We start from the raw sequence: 21,757 nt of genomic DNA, 5'->3' as shown, positions 1-21,757 counted from the left end.
TTCTCCCCCACATACCCCATATTCCGCTGCCACGTTCTGTGGAAATCCTTAACCTGGTGGTGGAAATATGTTTGCTCGTTTCGTTTGACTGCGTCCCTTGACACGCGTCTCCTCAACCTATATATCTGTCTTCTCTTCCTCCTCCTCCATCCTCCATTTCTCAATTCTCTCTCTCTCTCTCTCTCTCTCTCTCTCTCTCTCTCTTCTGCGAATTGAACAATCAACACAAAGCACGCCATGGCGGTGAGTGCTCATTTGCTCTGCTTTTTATCTGCGTCCCAATTGCTCCTTTTCCATTGTTAAAATATTTTCACTAGGTGGTCATTGTTGTACGAGCCATATAAAACCTTACCCCTCGGATTTGGAGGGCTCCAAAAATCGGATACAAGCACCCATTTCTGGGTTGGAGAGATCGGATTTGCTTATCGATCAGATTCATGGATGGATCATGACAAAAGTTGTTGATTTCATTGTACAACTTGTATCTTCAAGTTTCCTACGATGATGTTTCCAAATACAGAATCTAGTTACAGCAACTATATTCCAATATCGACTTTGGATTAGCAGTATGTCTTATAGGCCAGCTTTTTCATGTTGCAACCCCCTTCCTCTGCTTTGCTAGATTTTTTCCAATTGCTGGTCTAATTATAAACTTCTTGCTAAATGCATGATCTAGTGGTCTGAGTTAAAGTTATTGGTGGCATGTTTCCATCGAGAAGGGAAAATAGTTGCTTGCCCAGAACCCTGTTATTTCTGGTAATCAATTACACAATGGTGCTGTTTATCTAAGATCGAATCAAAGCTTCCCAAAATGTCTGTTTCCTTTTAGCACTAAGTTGTAGGCTTGTAGTTCATGGGGTTGTTTGTACGTTTTAATGAATACCCTTTAGTTCCTGGGAATTGGAAGTGAAGGCAATCATAGGATATTATAATTGAAAGAGCTCAGACAAAAACTGAGTCACCTTCAAGCTTTATGGGCAGCTTTGTTTAACAAGAGTCTCTTTAAGTGTTTCTCTCTTGATGAATACTTTGGGTATCTGACTTTTGCAATGTACTTGTCAAAGATAGGATTTCTCAAGTTTCTGAACAAGTTGCCCCTTTTGGAAACTACGTTTTAGATTGTTCAGATTATTTTTCCTATCTGATCTATCGCATCCTCAATTTATTTGATTCCCATGTGATTGCAGATAAGGACGGTAAAAGTCAATAATCTTTCATTGACAGCAACTGAGCAAAACATAAGGGAGTTCTTCTCTTTTTCCGGTGAAATTGATCGTGTTGAAATGCATAGGTCTGTTGTGAATCTGTTAGCATCACATACCTAACTTCAACTTTTCTGCCACTGCCAATTTGGCTGCTTAAAAAGTGCTGCCGAGAACAAGTCATTGCAATGACCTTTTCAATCTAATTATATGACTGTGAACTTCATGAGTTCTGTCCTTCTAGGGCCTGGATATATACTTTCCGCATATGTTTCTTAAACAATTCTAATATGTGATCTTCTTTCAGTGATGATGAACGGTGCCAGATGGCATATGTTACTTTCAAGAATCCTGAAGGAGCAGAGACTGCAGCTCTTCTTTCGGTATTTATTAGCTTTTCAATACCTCCGAATTTGTTTAATTTGTTGTTGCACATTTGGAAAGTGTTGCTTTAAGGAGTGTTAGTGTTGTAAATGTGTGGATGGGAATCTTTTGAATGCTTAGAGTATACCTTTTCATCATCTTGAATAAATTTTGTCCCCCAGTGAATCTCATAGAAATGTCAACAGTTTGCTAGTTGAGCATGACATGAATATGGTAATTCTGGAAATAAAATAATTTGGTTCTTAATCATCGAGGTAATTTGGAGTCCAAATGTAAGGATGAAGATAAGGCTATGCATGTTCCTAAATGGTACTCCAGTTTAACTACATTTCACATTTGAGCAGAAGCTACGACGGCAGTAAAAGAGATGTCTGTAGTGTTTATCTGGAGAATAGTTCAACTGTAGTAAAGTCCATTGCTATCTTATCATCAGATTTGTCCATTAATACTCCTTACTTGCATGAGCTTCCGATAGCAAGCTCCTCCTGTGGTAACCTTTTCTGCTGCTTAAAGTTTACTTGTTTGATATTATACATAGGGTGCGACCATTGTCGATCAGGCAGTCACTATAGCTCTAGCACCAGATTACGAACAATCAGATGATGCTTCCGCGGTGCCGACTGTAAGATTGTCCTTTAAGAGGTCAATTTAGATGCTTCTTCTGTGAGGATTTTTTTCCCTGACAGGAGGATACTTTAAATAACTTTCAGGCAACTGAGAACAAGGGAGCTGCTGCTGGATCTCCAGTCCAAAAGGCAGAGGAAGTTGTAAGCAGCATGCTAGCTAAGGGATTCATCTTAGGTAAAGATGCGCTTAGCAGAGCAAAAGCATTTGATGAGAAACACCATGTCACCGCAACTGCTACAGCAACAGTTGCTTCTCTAGACCAAAAGATTGGTCTGAGTGAAAAAATCAGTGCTGGAACAACTGTGGTGAATGAGAAGATGAAGGAAATGGACCAGAAGTTCCAGGTTTCGGAGAAGACAAAGTCTGCAATAGCAGCTGCAGAGCAGACAGCGAGCACTGCAGGGTCTGCCATCATGAGTAACCGTTATGTGCTGACCGGGGCCTCATGGGTTGCTGGTGCATATAGCAGGGTCACTAAGGCAGCAGGGGAAGTGGGGCAGAAGACACAAGAGAAGGTGGCGGCTGAGGAGGAATCACAGGGAAGGAAAACCTGAAGGGAACCTTTGAATTCAACAAAAAACTGCTGATGTTATAGAACCCTTCGCAAGCCTGTCAGCTCAAGGTTTCTTAACTTGATTTAGTAGCATCTTTGGCCGTAGATGTTTGTTATTTCAAAGATTTCAGTGTTGCTGGTTGATAGTAGTTCGGGAAGCTTTTAGAGAATTCGAATATATTACTCATGGTTGCATGTTTATGACTTGAGCTTGAACAGTACCGCGATAAATTGGGCTAACAACCGAATTCTTCTCTTTGCATTGCAATGGAACCTAGTCTGTAGAATAAGCTCTTGAATCAATCATCTGTACTTTGATGGTTGCACCAAAATGCGGATCATACCAGATTTGATTTTCCGGCATTCTTTCGCTAGCATTAAATTGGTGAAGTCTTGAAATATTTTTCTCTTTCCATAAATAGGTGTAGAAGTTCTTCATATTATTCCAAAGAAAATATTTTCATATTAACAAACAATTCAAGAATTCCGCAATAAGAAGACTTTGCGAAATTTTTTTGAATAATTTTGAGCATACGATACGCGTGCGCCTTTGGTCGTATAGATTGAGTTCCACGGCGCAAAATGTAGTTAATGTGGTTATGTGGAACTATGAACCACAAAGCTTTATTCCAATCCATTTAACCAAAATTCATTAGTTTCGAACTTTACTCAAAAGGCCCCAGTTGCATGAATGAACCAAGAGATCCGAAAAAACTAAAGACTCACTAACCTTCTTTAAGCCTAAGATTGAATCAACCGCTTATATAATCACCAATCACGAATATCCTCTCGAGTCAACTTCTCATTCAATGACATTTTTCCGTGTCCTCCACTTCCAAAAACGCTAACGAGGTCTAGACAAAAACAGGGGAGGAAATGCCGTGTTTTTGAGCCCCACGAGGAGAACAATGACAAAGGCTCTTTGTTAACTCGATGCTCTCACTCATTGTGCTTGTAACGGATTCCCAAGTCGTAATGCATCGTATCTGTGAATGGAATGGTATAGTGTTTGAGCCATTGCTTGTTTGTTTTGAACGACGGATGCCGTCGGATCAGGCTGGGGCCAACTCAACATTGGAGCATTTGTTTCAATTGGTCAACTATCTGTGGAATTAGACAAATCCAACGCAGGCCGACGACTGAAATTCCAAGGAAGGAACGCCTTCAATTACACTCCCAACACTAGGCCCCCCATACCGCATTCAACATCAATTACACTGCGCACACCCACAGGTAACTGCTGTTTAGTTCTCCTTTTTCGTTTTTTTCTTTCTTTCCCTTTTTTTTTTTTTTTTGTGCTCTTTTCTGGTGTGCTTCTCTTCACATTGTCCTCAGATCATCAGCTTTGCAATATAGGGTCTTTGAATGGTGTCATCTGACCAACTTTCTGAGCTATTTTCGGATTTGGGTAGTCTCTCTCTTTGATGTCCTTCACAGTTGTATGTTTTCCTGGGAGTATACACATTCTCCTGCTCATAACCTCAACTTGGTGACGTCTTTGATTGGCCCTTTTCCCCATTCCCTTCTCAATGTCTGTGCTTTCAGCTCAACCTTGAGGACATCTGGCTCAGGCATGAGTGGTAACTTGATGGAGAAAGTAAGCGCATTTGGCGAGCGTGCAAAGATTAGTGGGGCTGAAGTAGGCCGAAAGATGAGCGCTGGCGTGAGCTTGATGAGCTTCAAGGTGAAGGAGCTTTTCCAAGGCACCACCCCGGGGGATAAGCTTGTCAAGGATGCTACCTCCGAGCTACTCAACGGACCTGATTGGGCCCTGAATCTTCAAGTATGCGACATGATTAATCACGAGAAGATCAACCGTGGGGAAGTGATCCGCGGCGTAAAAAGACGCTTAAATGCGATGAGCCCGAGGATCCAATACTTAGCTTTGGTCTTGCTGGAGACTTGTGTCAAAAATTGTGACATGGCATTCTGCGAGGTGGCTTCCGAGAGGGTTCTTGATGACATGGTCAAGTTAATTGATGACCCGCAGACTATATTTAGTAACCGGAACAAAGCCCTGAAGATGATTGAAGCATGGGGAGAGTCGAGAAGGGAACTCAGATACCTGCCTGTATATGCAGATACATACAAGGTACACGTCTTTCATAGTTTCTCGAGGTTGAGTTGTATCGGTGATCTATATCAAAATAAAATAAAAGGAAATGGTGGAATATAATGCAGCTTTCCTCTGAGTGGACTTCTGGTTCGATGAAATTATAACTTCACCGGAGAATGAGCTAGAGCCTAGAGATTTTCACTTTTTATTATGCCCAGTTTCATCAAAGTCTATGAGCTCGTGATGTTAGAATTTTGGAAGAAGCACTTCAGTTAAGTACCCAAAATAGAGGTAGAGAAGCATCGCTTACTGAATGTTATGGGAGGAGAGGAAAGCTGCAGTATAGTATAGTCCATCTCTTGGAGGAAATATCCCAACTTATTCCTACTGAGCAAATTTTCTTTTTTTCCCTCTTGTCAAATTCAGAGCTTAAAGGCCAGGGGCATTTGCTTTCCGGGTCGTGATGATGAAAGTTTGGCACCTATTTTCACTCCACCAGCTTCAGTTTTGGATTCAGAACCGGATTTTACCCTTGCCCGACTTATGCAACATGATATGCGCATTCCTACGTTTACTGCTGAACAAATAAAGGAGGCGCTTGAGGTTGCAAGAAACAGTATCGAGCTTCTTGCCACGGTCTTATCCTCCTCACCGAAACAAGATGTTTTACAGGTCAGTTTGCAGCTTTGGGTGTAAAACTGTCACTATGCCTCTTCAAATGTCTGAAGTACTCGTTGGTTAAGCGCACAACAGGAGAACGCTTCAGTCATTTGTATGCTACCTTATATCATTGGCATCCGCATAACATTGCACTGACCAATCAAATTCGAATCCTCACTCTCGTCGTCACAAGCATCCGCAGCTTTCACTTTAATTTCCCTAGCGCCTCAGACAGGGAGCCGCTGGTTACTTTAGGCCAAATGCGCGCTCGCCGTCCCTTTCCAAACTAGTTGCCTTTTTCATAATGTTGATACGTGCGCGGTGAATTAAATGGTCGGTCTATGTGGACACTCAGGAACTCCTTTTGTCTCGTGTTTTCAGGACGAGTTGACAACCACACTGGTGGAGCAGTGTCGCGAAGCTCAGTGCAACGTGCAGAGAATCGCGGAGACAGCAGGAGATGACGAGGCTCTACTCTTCAAAGCCTTGAAAGTGAACGACGAAGCCCAGGAGGTCTTCTCCAAGTATGAACAGCTGCGGGAACCAGCCACGCCGGCTCCGGTACTGCCAGGACCAGCCATGATAACGCAGGATTCACCGAGTGAGGCGACAGAAGACGCTGTGACTCGAGAACCTCTGAGCTATAAAAGTGGGAGGGAAAGATGGCATGAGGACATGATGGAGGATCTGGACGAGGTGATATTCGGTAAGAAAGGCGGGGGTAGATCTGAAGCAAAGCAAGACGACCTCATTTCCTCGTGAGGCGCGATAGAGTGCCATTTCAACTTCTTGATTTTGGGGGTGGTAAAGGCGGTGAATGATGACTACAGCTGTTGCAATTGGTTGCACATTTCTTTCATGTTTGGATTTTCTTGTTGACTATATATTGGGAGAATATGGTGTCGTTGGAGCTCCAAAATTGAGTTTTGATTTTGAATGTGGCATTTCTATGGAGATGGAGATCGTCGGTTTTGGGGTGGCCGGTTCCCACTCTGGAATCGGGATTCGAATCAACTATTCTCTAAATTTCGGCTTGTGAAATCGAGAATCGGCTCATCTATTCATGGACTCATCCGGAAAACGGACTGATCGACCTGGTTCGGTTCCCGGTGAGTCCAGAAACCGGCCGTATCTCCATTTTTTTTTCTATTCCTTATAAGACTACCACAAGTGTTGCCGTATAATCTAAACTACTACATGAGTGATGTTAATAGAACAAAATCGTGATAAGCTAAACATGATTATCATCTCTAATGATCATCAAGAACCAAGTCCAAGAGCCATCGAGCTGCAAAGGAGGCGCGAGCGCTGCGTGACTGAAACTGAGAGAAGTGAGAATGAAAGGCGTGAACGATGAGCGTGCATAACTAAGTCTATCCGAAATTTGGAAAATAAGAATTTAAAAAAAAAGAAAAATCGGTCCAATCTGAATGAATGGGTTCACACCTGAAATCGGGAACCAGACCAATTCCCGGGTGAACTAGAACCGGTCGGTTTGATCCGGTTCTTTTGCTCATCCCTCTCATTTGTATTGCGATGTACCGAGAAGGAGCTGGAAGGAGGCCTGGGCCTGGGCCTGGCCCACAAATTTGAAGGCCCACCTGCGCAACGCCCTCTCCTCTCCGTGTGATGACTGGCGGTGGTGCCGGTGCTGATTGAAGCGAGCGACTGTTCCTAGTTTCACTCTCTCTGTGTGCGGTGCGGGAGAACATGAACATCGCGCTTCCTCGCCTCGCCTCGTCGAGATCTGATTGAAGAAGATTAGCTTCCCTCCTCCGGCCATGGCGGGCAAACATCTTCCGCCGCCGTTCCTTCGCCGCCGATTCCGGTCCGCCGTGGTCCTCTTCCCCCTCCTCCTCCTCCTCCTCCTCTTCGCCTATCTCTTCTTCTCCTCTCTCTCCGCTTCTTCCCGCGGTCCGGCGCCCCCCGCTTCTCACTCCGCGAAGCCCGAGACCTCGTTCCTGATCTCTCTGGAGCGCTTCCTCGCTCACCGCTCACCCTCCGCGCTCTCTCGCCATCCCGACGATACGGCCACCCCGGCCGCGGACGACGACGGCGGCGTCGGGAAGTTCGACGGCTCGGTTTTCGCGTCGGAGAGCGAGAGGTTGCGGGGAGATCCGCTTTACCCGCTCGATTTGCCGCTGCGGGTGTACGTCTACGAGATGCCCCGCAAATTCACCGACGATTTGCTCTTGCTGTTTTGGAACACTTACAGGGAGACCTTCAATCTCACCTCCAATGGAAGCCCCGTGCATCGCCTCATCGAGCAGGTCTTCATCCTCTTTTAGCATTCATACCTCCCGCGCGCAATTAATTCTTTGCTAACTGATATGTTGTTCTTCATTTGATGTTTGCTGCTGGTAAGATGAGGCGTAATGTAAGAAGCTCCTCCCATTCTGCTTTGTCTAGGCGAACCCGTTTGTTTTCCGCTTCGCTAACATTTGGCAATTGGGTCTGCAGCATTCTATAGATTACTGGCTTTGGGCAGATCTCATTGCTCCCCAGTCGGACAGGCTCTTGAAGAATGTAGTCAGAGTCCACAGGCAAGCGGAGGCCGACCTATTCTACATTCCTTTCTTCACCACAATTAGCTTCTTCTTGCTGGAGAAACAACAATGCAAGGCCCTTTATAGGGTGTGAGTGCGCTTTGCGGCTTTACGAAATTAAGTTCTGCGTGTTCATTTTATGCGGTTGTCGGTCTTCATTTTTTTTGCGTGGGAATTGATATTGGTTCTTTTGTTGCTTCATTTATTTATTTTTTTTAAAATATTTTACCCTGCTGCATGTTGCCTTTCTTCAGCAATTGTCTTCTTTTGACGTCATATTATATATCGCTGGCATCATCATGCCTTCCCTAGCATTTTATATGGGCAGAAGTTCAATTTGCCGCCTGCTAGTTCTTAGCTCTCAATGGATGACCAGAAATGATAACGTGGCTGTAACTGGGAGTACCTTGTAGCTGATATCCTGATTCCTGTGAAATTTCATGCTTTGCAAACCAGCTGTGGATCCCTTGAATATTTCTGGTCTGAGTACTAGCATCAGTGATATCTTTTCTCCTGGTGTTTGGGATGGTTTTCCATATAAGTTTGGTGTTACTGATGTGGTAAAGTTCTTCAGTTTGCTGATTCTTTTTGTAGAACCAGCCAGCTTAGGGAATAGGGACCCTTTTTCTCCCAGCATACTCGTGTTGCCTCCGATTGTATCGAATGAAGAAACATATCATGTAGTTGCAATCTTCAATTGTAGGAAGCCCTCAAGTGGGTAACTGATCAGCCTGCTTGGAAGCGATCCGAGGGCAGGGATCACATACTTCCGGTTCATCATCCATGGTCCTTTAAGTCTGTGCGGAGAAATATGAAGAATGCTATTTGGCTCTTACCCGACATGGATTCAACTGGGAACTGGTAATACAGTGATTGAGTTTAAATGGCTTATTGAGCAAGAATTTGCCCACTTTTTTTTTGTGGCTGACATGTATTTTTGCTGAAATTAAGGTACAAGCCAGGACAAGTTTCACTGGAAAAGGATCTAATACTTCCTTATGCACCAAATGTGGATCTATGCGATGCCAAATGCTTGTCAGACAGTCAAGCAAAGAGAACCACTCTGCTTTTCTTCCGTGGGCGGTTAAAGAGGAATGCGGTTGGATTTTCTTATCCCTGATGAATAAACGTATATGGGAAACTGCTTAACTAATTTAGCAACTGCATTTAATTATATGTTTTTCTCTTTAGTCCAGTAAATATGCTTTAGCATTGGGTATGGGTGGGTCAGTTAGTTGGATATAACCTCTTTGGTTTATGTGAATGACACTTTGGCTTGGTGATTTGTAGATAGGGCTGCCATCTCAGGAGCATTTAGATATCTTTGTCAATTTATTACCCATTTACTTGGCCCATTGCGGAAATTAGGCCTATGTGGTCGATGATTGAAGAATATGACCTGTTTGGTGTCTTCTCAATTGGTTAAATGCAGTTTTTGAACTGGATTTATTGGATTTTCATGTGCTATCTTCATCAAGAAACCACAAATTAGTAGTAGAATTTGCGTGTTTCACTTGTCTTCTGCTGCCTAACTACAGGCTTGAGTATGGAATTTTCTGTTAGACATGCTAGTGACCAACAAGGAGGGGGAAGCTGGTTGATGAAGTAAAATGTATGAAAGACTTTGAAAACAAGATTAAGCTCAAGATTCTTTAGTGTGCCTGTGTGTTCATGGTTTTGCTTACTGAGTTTTCCTTGTCATGAGAATCACTTGAATGAAAGCAAATGATTCGATCATAAGTGCTCTCCTTACCTTTTTTTCGTTATCTCATTATATTCAACACACCGTAATTCTTTATCCTATTTTTACATGTTTAAGCTGTGACAACCCACAATGTGTTTTCAGGGAGGAAAGATACGTGCTAAACTTGTAGCTGAACTGAGTAGTGCGGAGGGGGTTGTCATTGAGGAGGGAACTGCTGGAGATGCTGGGAAAGCAGCAGCTCAGAGTGGAATGCGAAGGTTTATTTGCATAGACTTACTTTGCTTCTATTCTATGGGTACATTGCTCTTGATTGTCGTAGCTGAATCATTGTTGTATGACCAGGTCTATCTTCTGCTTAAGCCCAGCCGGTGACACTCCATCATCTGCTCGGCTTTTTGATGCTATTGTCAGTGGGTGCATCCCAGTCATAGTAAGTGATGAATTGGAGCTTCCCTTCGAAGGGATACTTGACTACAGAAAGGTTCGTGTGTGCATCCTTAAGGTCTCCTTACTTTGTTCTGTTGAAGTGTCACTCTTGAAGATGAATACTTATGCAATTTAGCAATAGGGGAAAAGGTGGAAAAAGCGTAATTGTTATTCGAGAGTGGGTCTCTTAGTGTAGGCTTCAGTTTGGTTGTGCTATACCTTTTCTCTGTTTTTTTCATTTCCTTTTTTTTTGGGGGGGATGAGCTATGTTTTCATTGAAACTTATATTGATCTTTACCATGCAGATAGTTCTATTTGTTTCTTCCAGCGATGCTGTTCAACCGGGCTGGCTTTTAACATATCTCAGAAATATCAGCACCGCTCAAGTCAGAAGATTGCAAAGCAATCTTGCTAAGGTTTGCGTCTGTTGAGTCATGATGGATTTTCTCTGTTGCTCTTTAGGTGGTTCAGTCAGAGACAGGCACTTTTACAGTCTGTTCCTCTTCCACAGAGTCTCTCTATTGTTCATCAGGCGATATCTTCCGTCAAATAAGAACTTTAAAAGCTAGGATATAGAGCTGAGTGGAGATACCTCTTAGTGTTTTCTTCTCTTTTCTTTCATTTATATATTCTAGAAGTACAGCTCTTCTATTGTGAATAATCTAGGAGTCGCGTTACACCAGATGAGAGAAACTTTAACCAGGGAATTAAAGGCGCTTAGTTTTTTCAGCATCTTCTTTCTGATATTGATTTCCTATGACCTATATACACCACCTAGTACAGTCAATTTTTGCATTAGCTTACTGATGTCGCAGTTTTTAAGTCGCATATTCCTTCCCACCTCCTTCAAATTGGCGGACGCTGATGCAATCTTTATCATCTTGGCAGTATTCTCGGCACTTCATCTATTCAAATCCAGCTAAGCCCCTGGGTCCTGAAGACTTGGTCTGGAGAATGGTTTGTTCACTTGCTCTGTTATTCCATATGCAATTGTAGGTTCTTTTGTCTGCCTATGTATGATGAGATAGTAACGCTGTCTATTTATTAGTTATTGTTGGCCTGCATGAGAATGGACAACTAAGAAAATGGTAGGCCAGGAATCGACAAGTTCGCAATAGGTTTTTTTATACTCCTGGATCTTTCCTAGTGTGCTAAACTTCAAAGGCTTGACTACTACTTGTATGAATAAACTCTGCCTTGTTTAGACTAAGGTTGTGGATGATGCAGTGGTCAAACTAATCACAGTACAACTGTATGGGAGCTTGCATTTTTTAGTGCGACCTGGGTCCCATAAATTCTTCAAATCTAATTAGCTTGATTAATAAACTAAATCTATGCAACATGCAATATTTGCTCTACAATCGCGGTCCGTCTTCTTTGTGGATGGAAAAAGTGGGGCAGCATGTCAGTGCAGAATAAATTTCTTCTTGAGCTGGCTGCCTGGGAACTGTAATTGGGTGGATCTGAGTGATGTTTAAAAACCTCGTGTTCAATTCTGGCAGAGTCAACCGATCTGGAACATCGCTGAAGAGTAACACGAATCGAACATTTAATATATAGAATTAAATCGCAGCTGGAGCTTGATTGTTGATATAGTTTTATGGGGCTTATTTATGCAACAGATGGCTGGTAAGGTGGTGAACATTAAGCTACACACGAGGAGATCACAGCGGGTAGTGAAAGAGTCAAGAAGCATATGCGCTTGCGACTGCAGGCGGGCCAATATTACGAGCTCAATGTCCCTGCAGTGAACAGTAGTATGTGGATGACCTCCCGCTGCTTTGCTTCAGCTGGGAATTGGGCTTGACATTTGGAGTTGCAATCTGCACAGGGCGGTACATCATGTATTATGTAAAGACGTATAGTTCTCTTTAAGAACTTGCTTTGGTGCGCATAGATTGGAATTTCTGTTATTTATTTACGGGTTCGGTTCTTAGCATAGGCTCAAAAAGTACGATTCTTTTCCCAAGATGCGGGGTGGTTGGTCTTTGTATTTTGCTGTTCCAATGCGTTAATTGGATATAGAGCACGAGAAAAGGAAGAAGAAAATTGGGGAGCGAGCATGGTGGAACCGTAAAATGTGGACCACGAGTTTAGGGTTTAGCTTTGTATGATTTTGTGGGATCCTGTCCAGAAAACTGACTCGGTAGCATACTCTGCAGGCGGTGGGACGGGCGGTCCAAGTTTAATTGAAACTGATGGGGGTGGTCTTTTCTGTGTTGTTTTAATAAGAGAGAAATACAGGAGGTGGGATGCATGTAAGATGTGATGGGGGGGGGGGGGGGGGGATTGTGGGATTGATCATTTTGTTGTGGGGCCCCACACGGGCCTGCAGCGTGTCCGATCGGATCGGATCCGAGGTTTCGCCACCACGTTCATTGGACCCTTTTGCACATGGGGGGGCCTGCGTGGTTGAAGATTGTGTGGGAGAGATATAAAAATAATGGGGGAAGAGAGAGAGAGAGAGAGAGAGAGAGAGAGGGAATTAAGGAAGGATTCCTTTCTGGGTTCCGCGCAATGCGCATTTCACGGCATAATTACCGTCCCCTTTCCCACCCATGACATAAAAAACCCAATTCCTCACGCTTTCCCCACCTTACTATTGGACTGCTGTTTGGGGGGTTGGAAGAAACCGCACCCACCAACCACCCTTTTCAGTTCCATCTCCATATGCAAAATCCTAACTAGCTATAAAAGGTTTTTCGATGATGACGACGTCCGGGTGCCTCTGTTGGCAAATGAAACAATTAAAATGATGTGGTAATCAATCCACGGGCTCCGGGGAACGGTACCCGACTCTTGTTGAAACGGCAAATGAAGAAGGCTTTGCCGTATCTGAGGATGGAAAGGGTCCAATCGGAACAGGTCAATTCGCATTGGTTGGCCAGCTTACGGTGTAGATTTGAGATACTTGGGACAGGGAGTATGATGGATCTGAATTCCGACAAATCTTGTGCGGTTCTTTGACGAGGGTTGACATTACCAATTGAGGGGTGGGGGCGGTAGGTGGGGGAGAGTGGGAGGCGTGCCACTCAGCACGTCCCATTATTCGTCGCACGTTATTGCGAGATGCTCCGTGATTCAAATTTTTACGAAAGTGTCAATGAATGAGATGAGCCGAGTGAGTCTCGTGCATGTGAAAAGAGGGAGGGAGGGAGGCAGGACAAGTCCTGCCGGAAAATTGAGCTGGTCTTCTGCGTGGAAAACGCGTTTGCCCAAAAACTCTATTACTACCCTTCCCTCTCTCCCCTTCGTGTGACCGGATCACTACTAAGTTCAATTCGACACCTAAGACAGACATTCCTCATACAACCGCGCACACCTGAGTCCCATCGTTTGTGCAAATGTCAGTTATCCCGTTCTTGGTAGATTGGGCGAACCTATGTTCATCACTCTCGTCCTCTCCACTCAACGTTAGCACGCAAAATCCCACAAAAATTTAAGTAATAATTTAGATTTTGGCGAGAAAACATAAATTTTAATTTTAAATAAAATAAAATAAAAATCATACAAGCCTTGCTACAATTGTAATTGTCTAATTCTAACCATTTAACATTCTTAATCGCACCGGAAAAAACATGGTCATTTTTTTACCCAACGTCTACCGAATCAGAGCGATTTAACAATCGATTCATCGGCCAACAACCACTAGTCTAATCGATGGACGTGCCACTATATAAGAATTGGGCCAACCTAGCCTACGCTCGGCACGGCTCGTGACTTGTCGGGTCATTTCAGCTTGGGGCACTGAGTCGGTCGTGCTTGTTGTGCCTAAGCACTATTCGCTTGGCAAACGGGGGTCAACCTGGCTCAACACGCCATTACCTATAATGTCCGGGACAATGGGTCGGGCCAGGGTATTTGCCATGCCTACCATGGCCTCAAAAAACAAAAACAAAAAAAGAGCACAACATGTGTAAGAAATTAAAAAGTTTTATGGGAAAAATAGGTGCGATGGTTACACCGGTAGAGAGAGAGAAAGAGCGAGACCCAACACACAACGGTCACAAGTAGCATAGGCAACGCCTTCGAAAGCCGGACGACTTCGATAAAGTCGCTGTCCTGTTCGAAAGTTGGACTTATCTAACGGATACGGACACGACCCATTTTGCATCGCCAGTGATGCCCTCAGACCAAGTCCTTCCTTCCTTCCTTCCTTTCCATTCGCTTCGCACATTGAAAGAAACACTCTTCTCTCTCTCTCTCTCTCTCTCTCTCTCTCTATCCTTTTCACCGTCCCCCACACATACAGTGGTGAGCCTCTCTCCCTCTTTCAAAATTTCAAAAAAGGCCTTCTCTTTTCCCATTTCCTCCTTTTCCTTTTCTGCGTCCAAGACTCTGGAGCCTGAGCCGGCGACCCAAAAGAAAACCCATCTCCTCTATCTCTCTCTCGCACTCAATCTGAGAAGCTTCTTCCGCTGGACTACAATAAAAAAACCCATTCCCCTGATTACCTGTTCCTCCTCCTCCTCCTCTGCTGTTTGTCTTAAAGCCATTTTTTCTTATTTATCTACTACTGCGGCTTGGGTCGTGTGACCAAGTAGTGCTTGCTGTTTCTCTCACGACGCGGTCCATCTCCCTCTACGACACTCCCTTTTGTGCCAGCAATCCAAGAAGAAGACAGCTAGAGTTCACATCTCTCCGTTTGAACTCTTCTTCTTCTTCTTCTTCGTCAGCAGCAGCGACAAAAAGACCCCTCCTTTTTAAGATTTCTGATCCGACCCCGAGCAGATCTTGGCCCTCGCCGCTGCTCGTAACTCTCCAAGGTACGGTTCATCGCCCGGATCTGATAATTTCTGGGTCCTCTCTTTCGGGCATGGTCCCGATCTTCCCTCCTTCAAGGTGAGTTGAGTTGACCCTTTTGCGCGGCTGCCGTAAATTGCGGAACTGGGCGTTCGTATCAAGTGTTCTTTCGTTTTCATGCGTTTGTGCGGTCGCGTTTTCTAAGGTGGTCTCGTTCGGTTCCTAGGGAGAATGTCTGAGTGGAATATCGCGTGATTACTTTTTCGGGCTTGAGCTCTTTCGGTTTCGCTTATTTTCTCGCCTTTACGTTTTAACTGCCCATGAAGCAACTCCTTCAGTTAAGAGAAGGAGAAAAGATGTTAGCTTGAGGATTTTCACCTAGATATCGGGCTTCAACCATTTTCATCTGGCCTGTTTTCCCCAAAAAGGGACGACCTTTTTATGAGTTTTGGTCGTTTTCATCGGCATCAGCATTTTTTGTATATGAGTAGTGTTGATGAAGTGCCGTTTGAATCATCGCTGCAGGATTTATTCGTAGTTCTGTAGCAGTGAGCAATCATGGCATCGAAATCATTCAGGGGAAGCAGATCGAATTTATCTCAAAGCTCAGAGGCAGCTGACATCAAGCCTCCACTGCCTCCTACCGTCACCTTTGGCAGAAGAACTTCATCGGGGCGTTATGTCAGCTACTCAAGGGATGACCTCGACAGCGAACTCGGGAGTGCTGATTTTGTGAACTATACTGTACATATCCCCCCCACCCCTGATAATCAACCGATGGATCCATCAATCTCACAGAAGGTCGAGGAGCAGTATGTGTCAAATTCTCTCTTTACCGGCGGATTCAATAGCGTCACTCGAGCTCATTTGATGGACAAGGTCATCGAATCCGAAGCTAGTCATCCCCAGATGGCTGGCGCCAAAGGATCTTCTTGTGCAATCCCTGGTTGCGATGCCAAGGTGATGAGCGATGAGCGGGGCATGGATATACTCCCTTGTGAATGTGACTTCAAGATTTGCCGTGATTGCTACATTGATGCGGTGAAGACGGGCGGTGGGATCTGCCCAGGATGTAAGGAGCCTTATAAGAACACAGATTTGGATGAGATTGCAGTGGATAATGGGCGTCCCCTTCCGCTTCCACCACCTGGTGGCATGTCCAAGATGGAAAGGCGCTTGTCACTGATGAAATCAACAAAATCTGTTCTCATGAGGAGCCAGACCGGTGATTTTGATCATAACAGGTGGTTGTTCGAAACAAGGGGCACATATGGATATGGAAATGCCATATGGCCCAAGGATGGGGGTTTTACTGGAAAGGACGATGATGTGGTGGAGCCGACTGAGTTGATGAACAAACCATGGCGGCCTCTGACTAGGAAACTCAAGATCCCTGCTGCTGTTCTCAGCCCATATAGGTACTTTGTCCTTTCCAAAATTCATGCTTTATAACTTTGCTTCATGGGATTTAGATCACTAGTGGTTGTCTATGAAATCAAATTATTTCTAATATCTGATTGGTAAGTTGTCTATCCGTCCGTGTTTTGTTTTATACCACAAAATGGATTTACATGGACGTGCAATATCATGAGTGCCTTCACGAAACCCATTGAGATTGACTATGAATCACGGTGGCCGTCATATATTATATCTAGACATTCACGAGGCAGAGCCACCGATCATACATATTGGCTCATTGCGATCATACATTTCAGCTCATTGCTGAGAGCATTATTGAAGTGAGCGCATGATAAGAACCAGAATTTCAAAAATGAAATGAACGGCAGACAAATCATTTCATTGTTGTTTCCAAGTGATCATCTCAGTTCAACATTCTGAATATTTCTATCATTTGCACGCAGGCTTCTCATTGTTGTTCGGATGGTTGTTCTTGCGCTTTTTCTGCAATGGAGAATTAGTAACCAAAACAATAATGCCGTTTGGCTGTGGGGCATGTCTGTGGTCTGTGAGATTTGGTTTGCTTTCTCTTGGCTTCTCGACCAACTTCCCAAGCTCTGCCCAATTAATCGATCTACGGATCTTAATGTTTTGAAAGAGAAATTTGAAACTCCTGGCCAGAATAATCCCACTGGGAAGTCTGACCTACCTGGAGTCGATGTTTTCGTCTCAACTGCTGATCCGGAGAAAGAACCGCCTCTTGTCACTGCAAACACTATCCTGTCCATTCTAGCTGCCGATTACCCAGTCGAAAAGCTAGCTTGCTATGTTTCTGATGATGGAGGTGCACTTCTAACCTTTGAGGCCATGGCAGAAGCTGCAAGTTTTGCAAATGTTTGGGTTCCTTTTTGTCGAAAGCATAATATAGAGCCTAGGAACCCGGAATCATATTTCAACCTGAAAAGGGATCCTTACAAAAATAAAGTCAAGGAAGACTTTGTCAAAGATCGTAGGCGGGTAAAGCGTGAATATGATGAGTTCAAGGTACGTATCAATGGACTGCCTGAGTCAATCCGCCGCCGATCTGATGCCTATCATGCTAGGGAGGAAATCCAGGCAATGAAGAATCGGAGAAACAACAGAGATGATGAACCTGTGGAGGCTCTGAAGATTCCAAAAGCGACGTGGATGGCTGATGGAACACACTGGCCAGGGACTTGGATGAATCCTGGACCGGAGCACTCTAAGGGTGACCACGCTGGTATTATACAGGTAATCCAATTATACTTCCACTTGATCATTCAAGGATGCATGGACCTTGTCTGCTCATAAGGCTGTGGGCACAACTAGTCTTTACATCACTGGAGGCTGATGATTTTCTATTAATGATGCAGGTGATGTTAAAACCGCCAAGTGACGAACCACTGCTTGGCGTTGCGGATGATGCTAAGATAATAAACCTTACTGATGTTGATATCCGCCTTCCCTTGCTTGTTTACGTGTCTCGTGAAAAGCGTCCTGGCTATGATCACAACAAAAAGGCAGGGGCTATGAATGCGCTAGTTCGTGCCTCAGCCATTATGTCTAATGGCCCCTTCATTCTCAACCTTGATTGTGACCACTACATCTACAACTCACAGGCATTGAGGGAAGGGATGTGCTTCATGATGGACAGAGGAGGGGACCGCATTTGCTATGTCCAATTTCCCCAGAGATTTGAGGGTATTGATCCGTCCGATCGGTATGCCAATCACAACACAGTCTTCTTTGACGTGAATATGCGAGCCCTTGATGGGCTTCAAGGCCCTGTCTATGTGGGAACAGGATGCCTCTTCCGGAGGGTTGCTCTTTATGGGTTTGACCCCCCACGTTCAAAAGAGCATCATCCTGGTTGCTGTAGCTGCTGCTTTGGCCGTCGCAAAAAGGTGGCTAGTACCTCAGAAGAGAAAAGGGCCTTAAGAATGGGTGATTCTGATGATGAAGAGATGAACCTCTCCCTAATCCCTAAGAAGTTTGGGAACTCAACTATCCTGATTGATTCGATACCAGTGGCAGAATTCCAAGGTCGTCCCCTTGCAGATCACCCTGCTGTGAAGAATGGTCGTCCACCGGGTGCGCTCACCATTCCTAGGGAACTTCTTGATGCATCTACCGTTGCAGAAGCAATCAGTGTTATATCCTGTTGGTATGAGGATAAGACAGAGTGGGGGCAACGTGTAGGATGGATTTACGGCTCAGTTACTGAAGACGTGGTCACTGGGTACAGAATGCACAACCGAGGATGGAAATCAGTTTATTGTGTGACCAAGCGTGACGCCTTTAGAGGAACTGCTCCTATTAATCTTACTGATAGGCTCCATCAAGTCCTTCGCTGGGCCACTGGCTCAGTTGAAATTTTCTTCTCGCGCAACAATGCCCTCTTGGCTAGCCCAAGAATGAAACTTCTCCAGAGGATAGCATACCTTAACGTCGGTATATACCCCTTCACGTCCATTTTCCTGATTGTCTACTGCTTCCTCCCTGCCCTTTCCCTCTTTTCGGGCCAGTTCATCGTCCAGACGTTGAATGTTACGTTCCTAACCTACCTCTTGACCATCACCCTTACTTTGTGCATGCTTGCGGTGCTTGAGATTAAGTGGTCTGGTATTGAGCTAGAAGAGTGGTGGCGGAATGAGCAGTTTTGGCTGATTGGGGGTACCAGTGCGCACCTTGCTGCTGTGCTTCAGGGGTTACTGAAAGTTGTTGCTGGGATTGAAATTTCTTTCACACTTACGTCGAAGTCTGGTGGTGATGATATTGATGATGAGTTCGCTGATCTCTACGTAGTAAAGTGGACGTCCCTGATGATACCGCCAATTACTATTATGATGACAAATTTAATTGCTATAGCGGTTGGGTTTAGCAGGACAATTTACAGCACGATTCCTCAATGGAGCAAATTGATAGGTGGAGTTTTCTTCAGTTTTTGGGTCTTGGCTCATCTGTATCCTTTTGCGAAGGGGCTCATGGGGAGACGTGGGCGCACTCCTACCATTGTTTTCGTTTGGTCAGGACTCATTGCAATCACCATATCACTTCTTTGGGTGGCAATCAACCCCCCAGCTGGGTCAACCCAAATCGGTGGCTCTTTCCAGTTTCCCTGATAGGTTATTCTTTTTAATATGCTTTATCTGTTTAGTGACATTACTCCATTCTTTTTTAAATGAGATGATCATGTTGACAAGGACGGGGGTATGTTCCATTTCCTATGCCCGTTTGAATTTTGTTCATAGAGCAGTTGGCATTTAGATGGCTCGGCATAGAAATATGGACAGTGGACAAGATGCTTGTTCATTGTTTGTATTGAATGATCAACGACGTGGTTTTGCTTATTACCTATTTCAGCTGCTTGTATAGCGTAATTACAACTGTTGGCCTCTATTCTGTTAGACAGAGGAAATGTTTAGTTAAAGAGTATGCTCTTTACAAGGAAAATGACAAGTTTTGTTTGCATTTCCTTTGTCTTTGAACTTGTTGCAATACTGGATGGATAATTTCTAGGGAAGCACTGACTCATCCATTTCGTAGCTATATTCTGCTGATGACATTTTGTTCGATAAAGAAGGCTGTGTGATTGAAACCAGAAGGTGATGCTGATTCAAGAAGGCTATGATTTGCATTTTTGTTGGCTCTCTGTATTACAATGCTACTTGTAAGAACTGCACCAATCTAGTTGTTGAAGCTGTCCTTCGTTTCATAATATTAGTTAAAATTACCAGTAAATCAGGTGAAGTTCGTGAAATACTGCTGTCACCCGTGGATCCTAGCCACTAGGGGTAAATTGAAGTTATAGTCACACATCCAATATGGAATTACTTTCACTCAGTATCTACTTTAGGAAACTCTCAAATGAGAAATTCCTAGAATACTAATAGAAGATGATCTGGTGCATCTTAGAGCACGTACACTGATGTTAGTTATTGGATCGCGTGGGCCTTCTATGGCTCACGACGATCGGACGATGCTGACATGATTCAATGTTTGCATATGCTATGGCAACATGCAAATATTGCTTCTGATAGTAGGAAGAAAAACCTCTTGCTCACCTAAAAAATGCTATTCGACTGGAGAAGTACAAACATGCGGGAGGTATGAGAATGTGTTGTTGAGGCGCGGAGATGCGTGTCCTAGCTAATCTCATTCCATGAAGTTCACAAGTACTTACCAGTTACCAATGTCCCATGATAAGAGCAAGTGAGCACGAAGACAAACCCCATTTTGCATCAGTTGTTCCATCCATCAGGTGTCGAAGAGAATTTGAATGGCGACCTTCAGAGCCTTGTTTATACTTCTTGTGGCACTCAACAAGCATTCATCGGCCGCTGCCCGATCCAACTCACCAAGAAACCCGCACCTTCTTGCCGCAATTGAAGAGATGAAACAAGCCAATTACTTCTCCTTCGTCATGCTCATAAACATGTCCCCTCCCATCCTGCTCGGAGGCAACCTCACCTTCTTTATGCCCGACGACAGGATGCTGTCGAGGATCGTTCTTCCCACCAATAATGTCTCCGATTTCGTGCTTCGTCATTCCATACCTAAGCCTTTGCTCTTCGACTACCTCGAACACATACCAACCGGCTCTCTCATTCCGACATCAGTTCCAGGGTATATGGTCAGAATCAACAACAAAGGACGCGGGAGCTTCTATCTCGACAATGTTAGAATCACTAAACCGAATGTGTGCGTGGCGGGGTCTTCAATTAGGTGCCATGGCATTGACGGGGTGTTGATGTCGGTGACGAACGTCACCGAATCTCCATCACCTTCCTGCCCTCGAAACGCTACTCCCGACACAGCAATGCCAACGCCACCTCCACCTCCTCCTCCGCCAGTGAGTGATGTAATTCAGCCTCCGAGTTCAGCTTCGCCTGCATCAGCCCCGGCAGCAAGTCCATTCAATCCCCCAGAGAAATCGGCTTCTTCGCGCCGGCTTGGTGCCGAAGGACTGGTGACTTTTCTATTGACTGGGGTTATTGTCTCAGCCATGATGGAATTCCTGAGGAATACGTTGTAATTCGAGAATGCAAATTAGTGACTCTTAGTATTCCTGCCATTCAGTCAAGGGAAGGCGTTGATAGTTGTATGTCATCTCCAAAGCGCTCGCACTACAATGATTCTCGCTTCAGTCCTAATAACCAATCATTTTGCATATAGTCACTAACCTGTATCTTAAGCAAGGGCTAATTATATAAGGACCGGAAGGTGAAGATAAAAGAGCGATTCGCCCGCGAAAGGACATTGAATCGTGGGCTGCATGCTAATCATCGGCTTCCCATCGCCGAAGTCCGATTGAAAGAGAAATGCGCAAGCCGACATCCTCAATTAAGTGCGAAATCATAACTCAATCTGATGTAACCAAAAAAAAAATGATAGGGAGAGTGTAGGCATTGTCAAAATGAACAAGATTTCAAAGGG

The 21,757-nt window shown here is 44.4% G+C and overlaps 5 protein-coding genes across 9 annotated transcripts; all 5 read left to right on the top strand.

Moving 5' to 3' along the window:
- Positions 1-89: 89 nt before the first annotated feature.
- On the top strand, positions 90-3,034 carry LOC115683179 (binding partner of ACD11 1). 2 transcript variants are annotated; one of them, XM_030607622.2, is made up of 5 exons: positions 90-243; positions 1,188-1,291; positions 1,510-1,585; positions 2,125-2,208; positions 2,297-3,034. In XM_030607622.2, the coding sequence occupies exons 1-5, from the start codon at positions 238-240 to the stop codon at positions 2,765-2,767; spliced, it is 741 nt and encodes a 246-aa protein (XP_030463482.1). In that variant the 5' UTR covers positions 90-237; the 3' UTR covers positions 2,768-3,034. The 2 variants fall into 2 exon arrangements, with proteins under 2 accessions (XP_030463482.1, XP_056160157.1); XM_056304182.1 differs by lacking the exon at positions 1,188-1,291.
- Positions 3,035-4,057: 1,023 nt separating this feature from the next.
- On the top strand, positions 4,058-6,360 carry LOC115683165 (TOM1-like protein 1). Its single transcript, XM_030607606.2, has 3 exons — positions 4,058-4,858; positions 5,249-5,494; positions 5,864-6,360. The coding sequence occupies exons 1-3, from the start codon at positions 4,208-4,210 to the stop codon at positions 6,242-6,244; spliced, it is 1,278 nt and encodes a 425-aa protein (XP_030463466.1). The 5' UTR covers positions 4,058-4,207; the 3' UTR covers positions 6,245-6,360.
- A 759-nt stretch (positions 6,361-7,119) lies between these two features.
- On the top strand, positions 7,120-12,128 carry LOC115683164 (probable arabinosyltransferase ARAD1). 2 transcript variants are annotated; one of them, XM_056304274.1, is made up of 9 exons: positions 7,120-7,752; positions 7,943-8,116; positions 8,732-8,889; positions 8,980-9,127; positions 9,875-9,990; positions 10,076-10,214; positions 10,465-10,575; positions 11,048-11,151; positions 11,782-12,128. In XM_056304274.1, the coding sequence occupies exons 1-9, from the start codon at positions 7,264-7,266 to the stop codon at positions 11,798-11,800; spliced, it is 1,458 nt and encodes a 485-aa protein (XP_056160249.1). In that variant the 5' UTR covers positions 7,120-7,263; the 3' UTR covers positions 11,801-12,128. The 2 variants fall into 2 exon arrangements, with proteins under 2 accessions (XP_056160249.1, XP_030463465.1); XM_030607605.2 differs by having other exon boundaries at positions 7,121-7,752; positions 11,048-11,116.
- A 2,483-nt stretch (positions 12,129-14,611) lies between these two features.
- LOC115683155 (cellulose synthase-like protein D3) lies at positions 14,612-19,774 on the top strand. Of its 3 annotated transcripts, none has more exons than XM_030607593.2 (4): positions 14,612-14,925; positions 15,428-16,320; positions 16,765-17,572; positions 17,695-19,774. In XM_030607593.2, exons 2-4 carry the CDS (start codon positions 15,461-15,463, stop codon positions 19,441-19,443), a joined length of 3,417 nt encoding a protein of 1,138 aa, XP_030463453.1. In that variant the 5' UTR covers positions 14,612-14,925; positions 15,428-15,460; the 3' UTR covers positions 19,444-19,774. The 3 variants fall into 3 exon arrangements, with proteins under 3 accessions (XP_030463453.1, XP_030463452.1, XP_056160168.1); XM_030607592.2 differs by having other exon boundaries at positions 14,612-15,001; XM_056304193.1 differs by lacking the exon at positions 14,612-14,925 and adding an exon at positions 15,057-15,311.
- A 149-nt stretch (positions 19,775-19,923) lies between these two features.
- On the top strand, positions 19,924-21,477 carry LOC115683178 (FAS1 domain-containing protein SELMODRAFT_448915). The gene has a single exon (XM_030607621.2). The coding sequence runs from the start codon at positions 20,601-20,603 to the stop codon at positions 21,354-21,356; it is 756 nt and encodes a 251-aa protein (XP_030463481.1). The 5' UTR covers positions 19,924-20,600; the 3' UTR covers positions 21,357-21,477.
- The last annotated feature ends 280 nt before the right edge of the window (positions 21,478-21,757 follow it).

This window comes from Syzygium oleosum, unplaced genomic scaffold (assembly GCF_021117445.2).
Source record: "Syzygium oleosum isolate NSW1041296 unplaced genomic scaffold, Sole_v2.1 Sole_v2.31, whole genome shotgun sequence".
Lineage (NCBI taxonomy): Eukaryota > Viridiplantae > Streptophyta > Magnoliopsida > Myrtales > Myrtaceae > Syzygium > Syzygium oleosum.
This window is presented reverse-complemented; position numbering and strand designations above follow the sequence as displayed.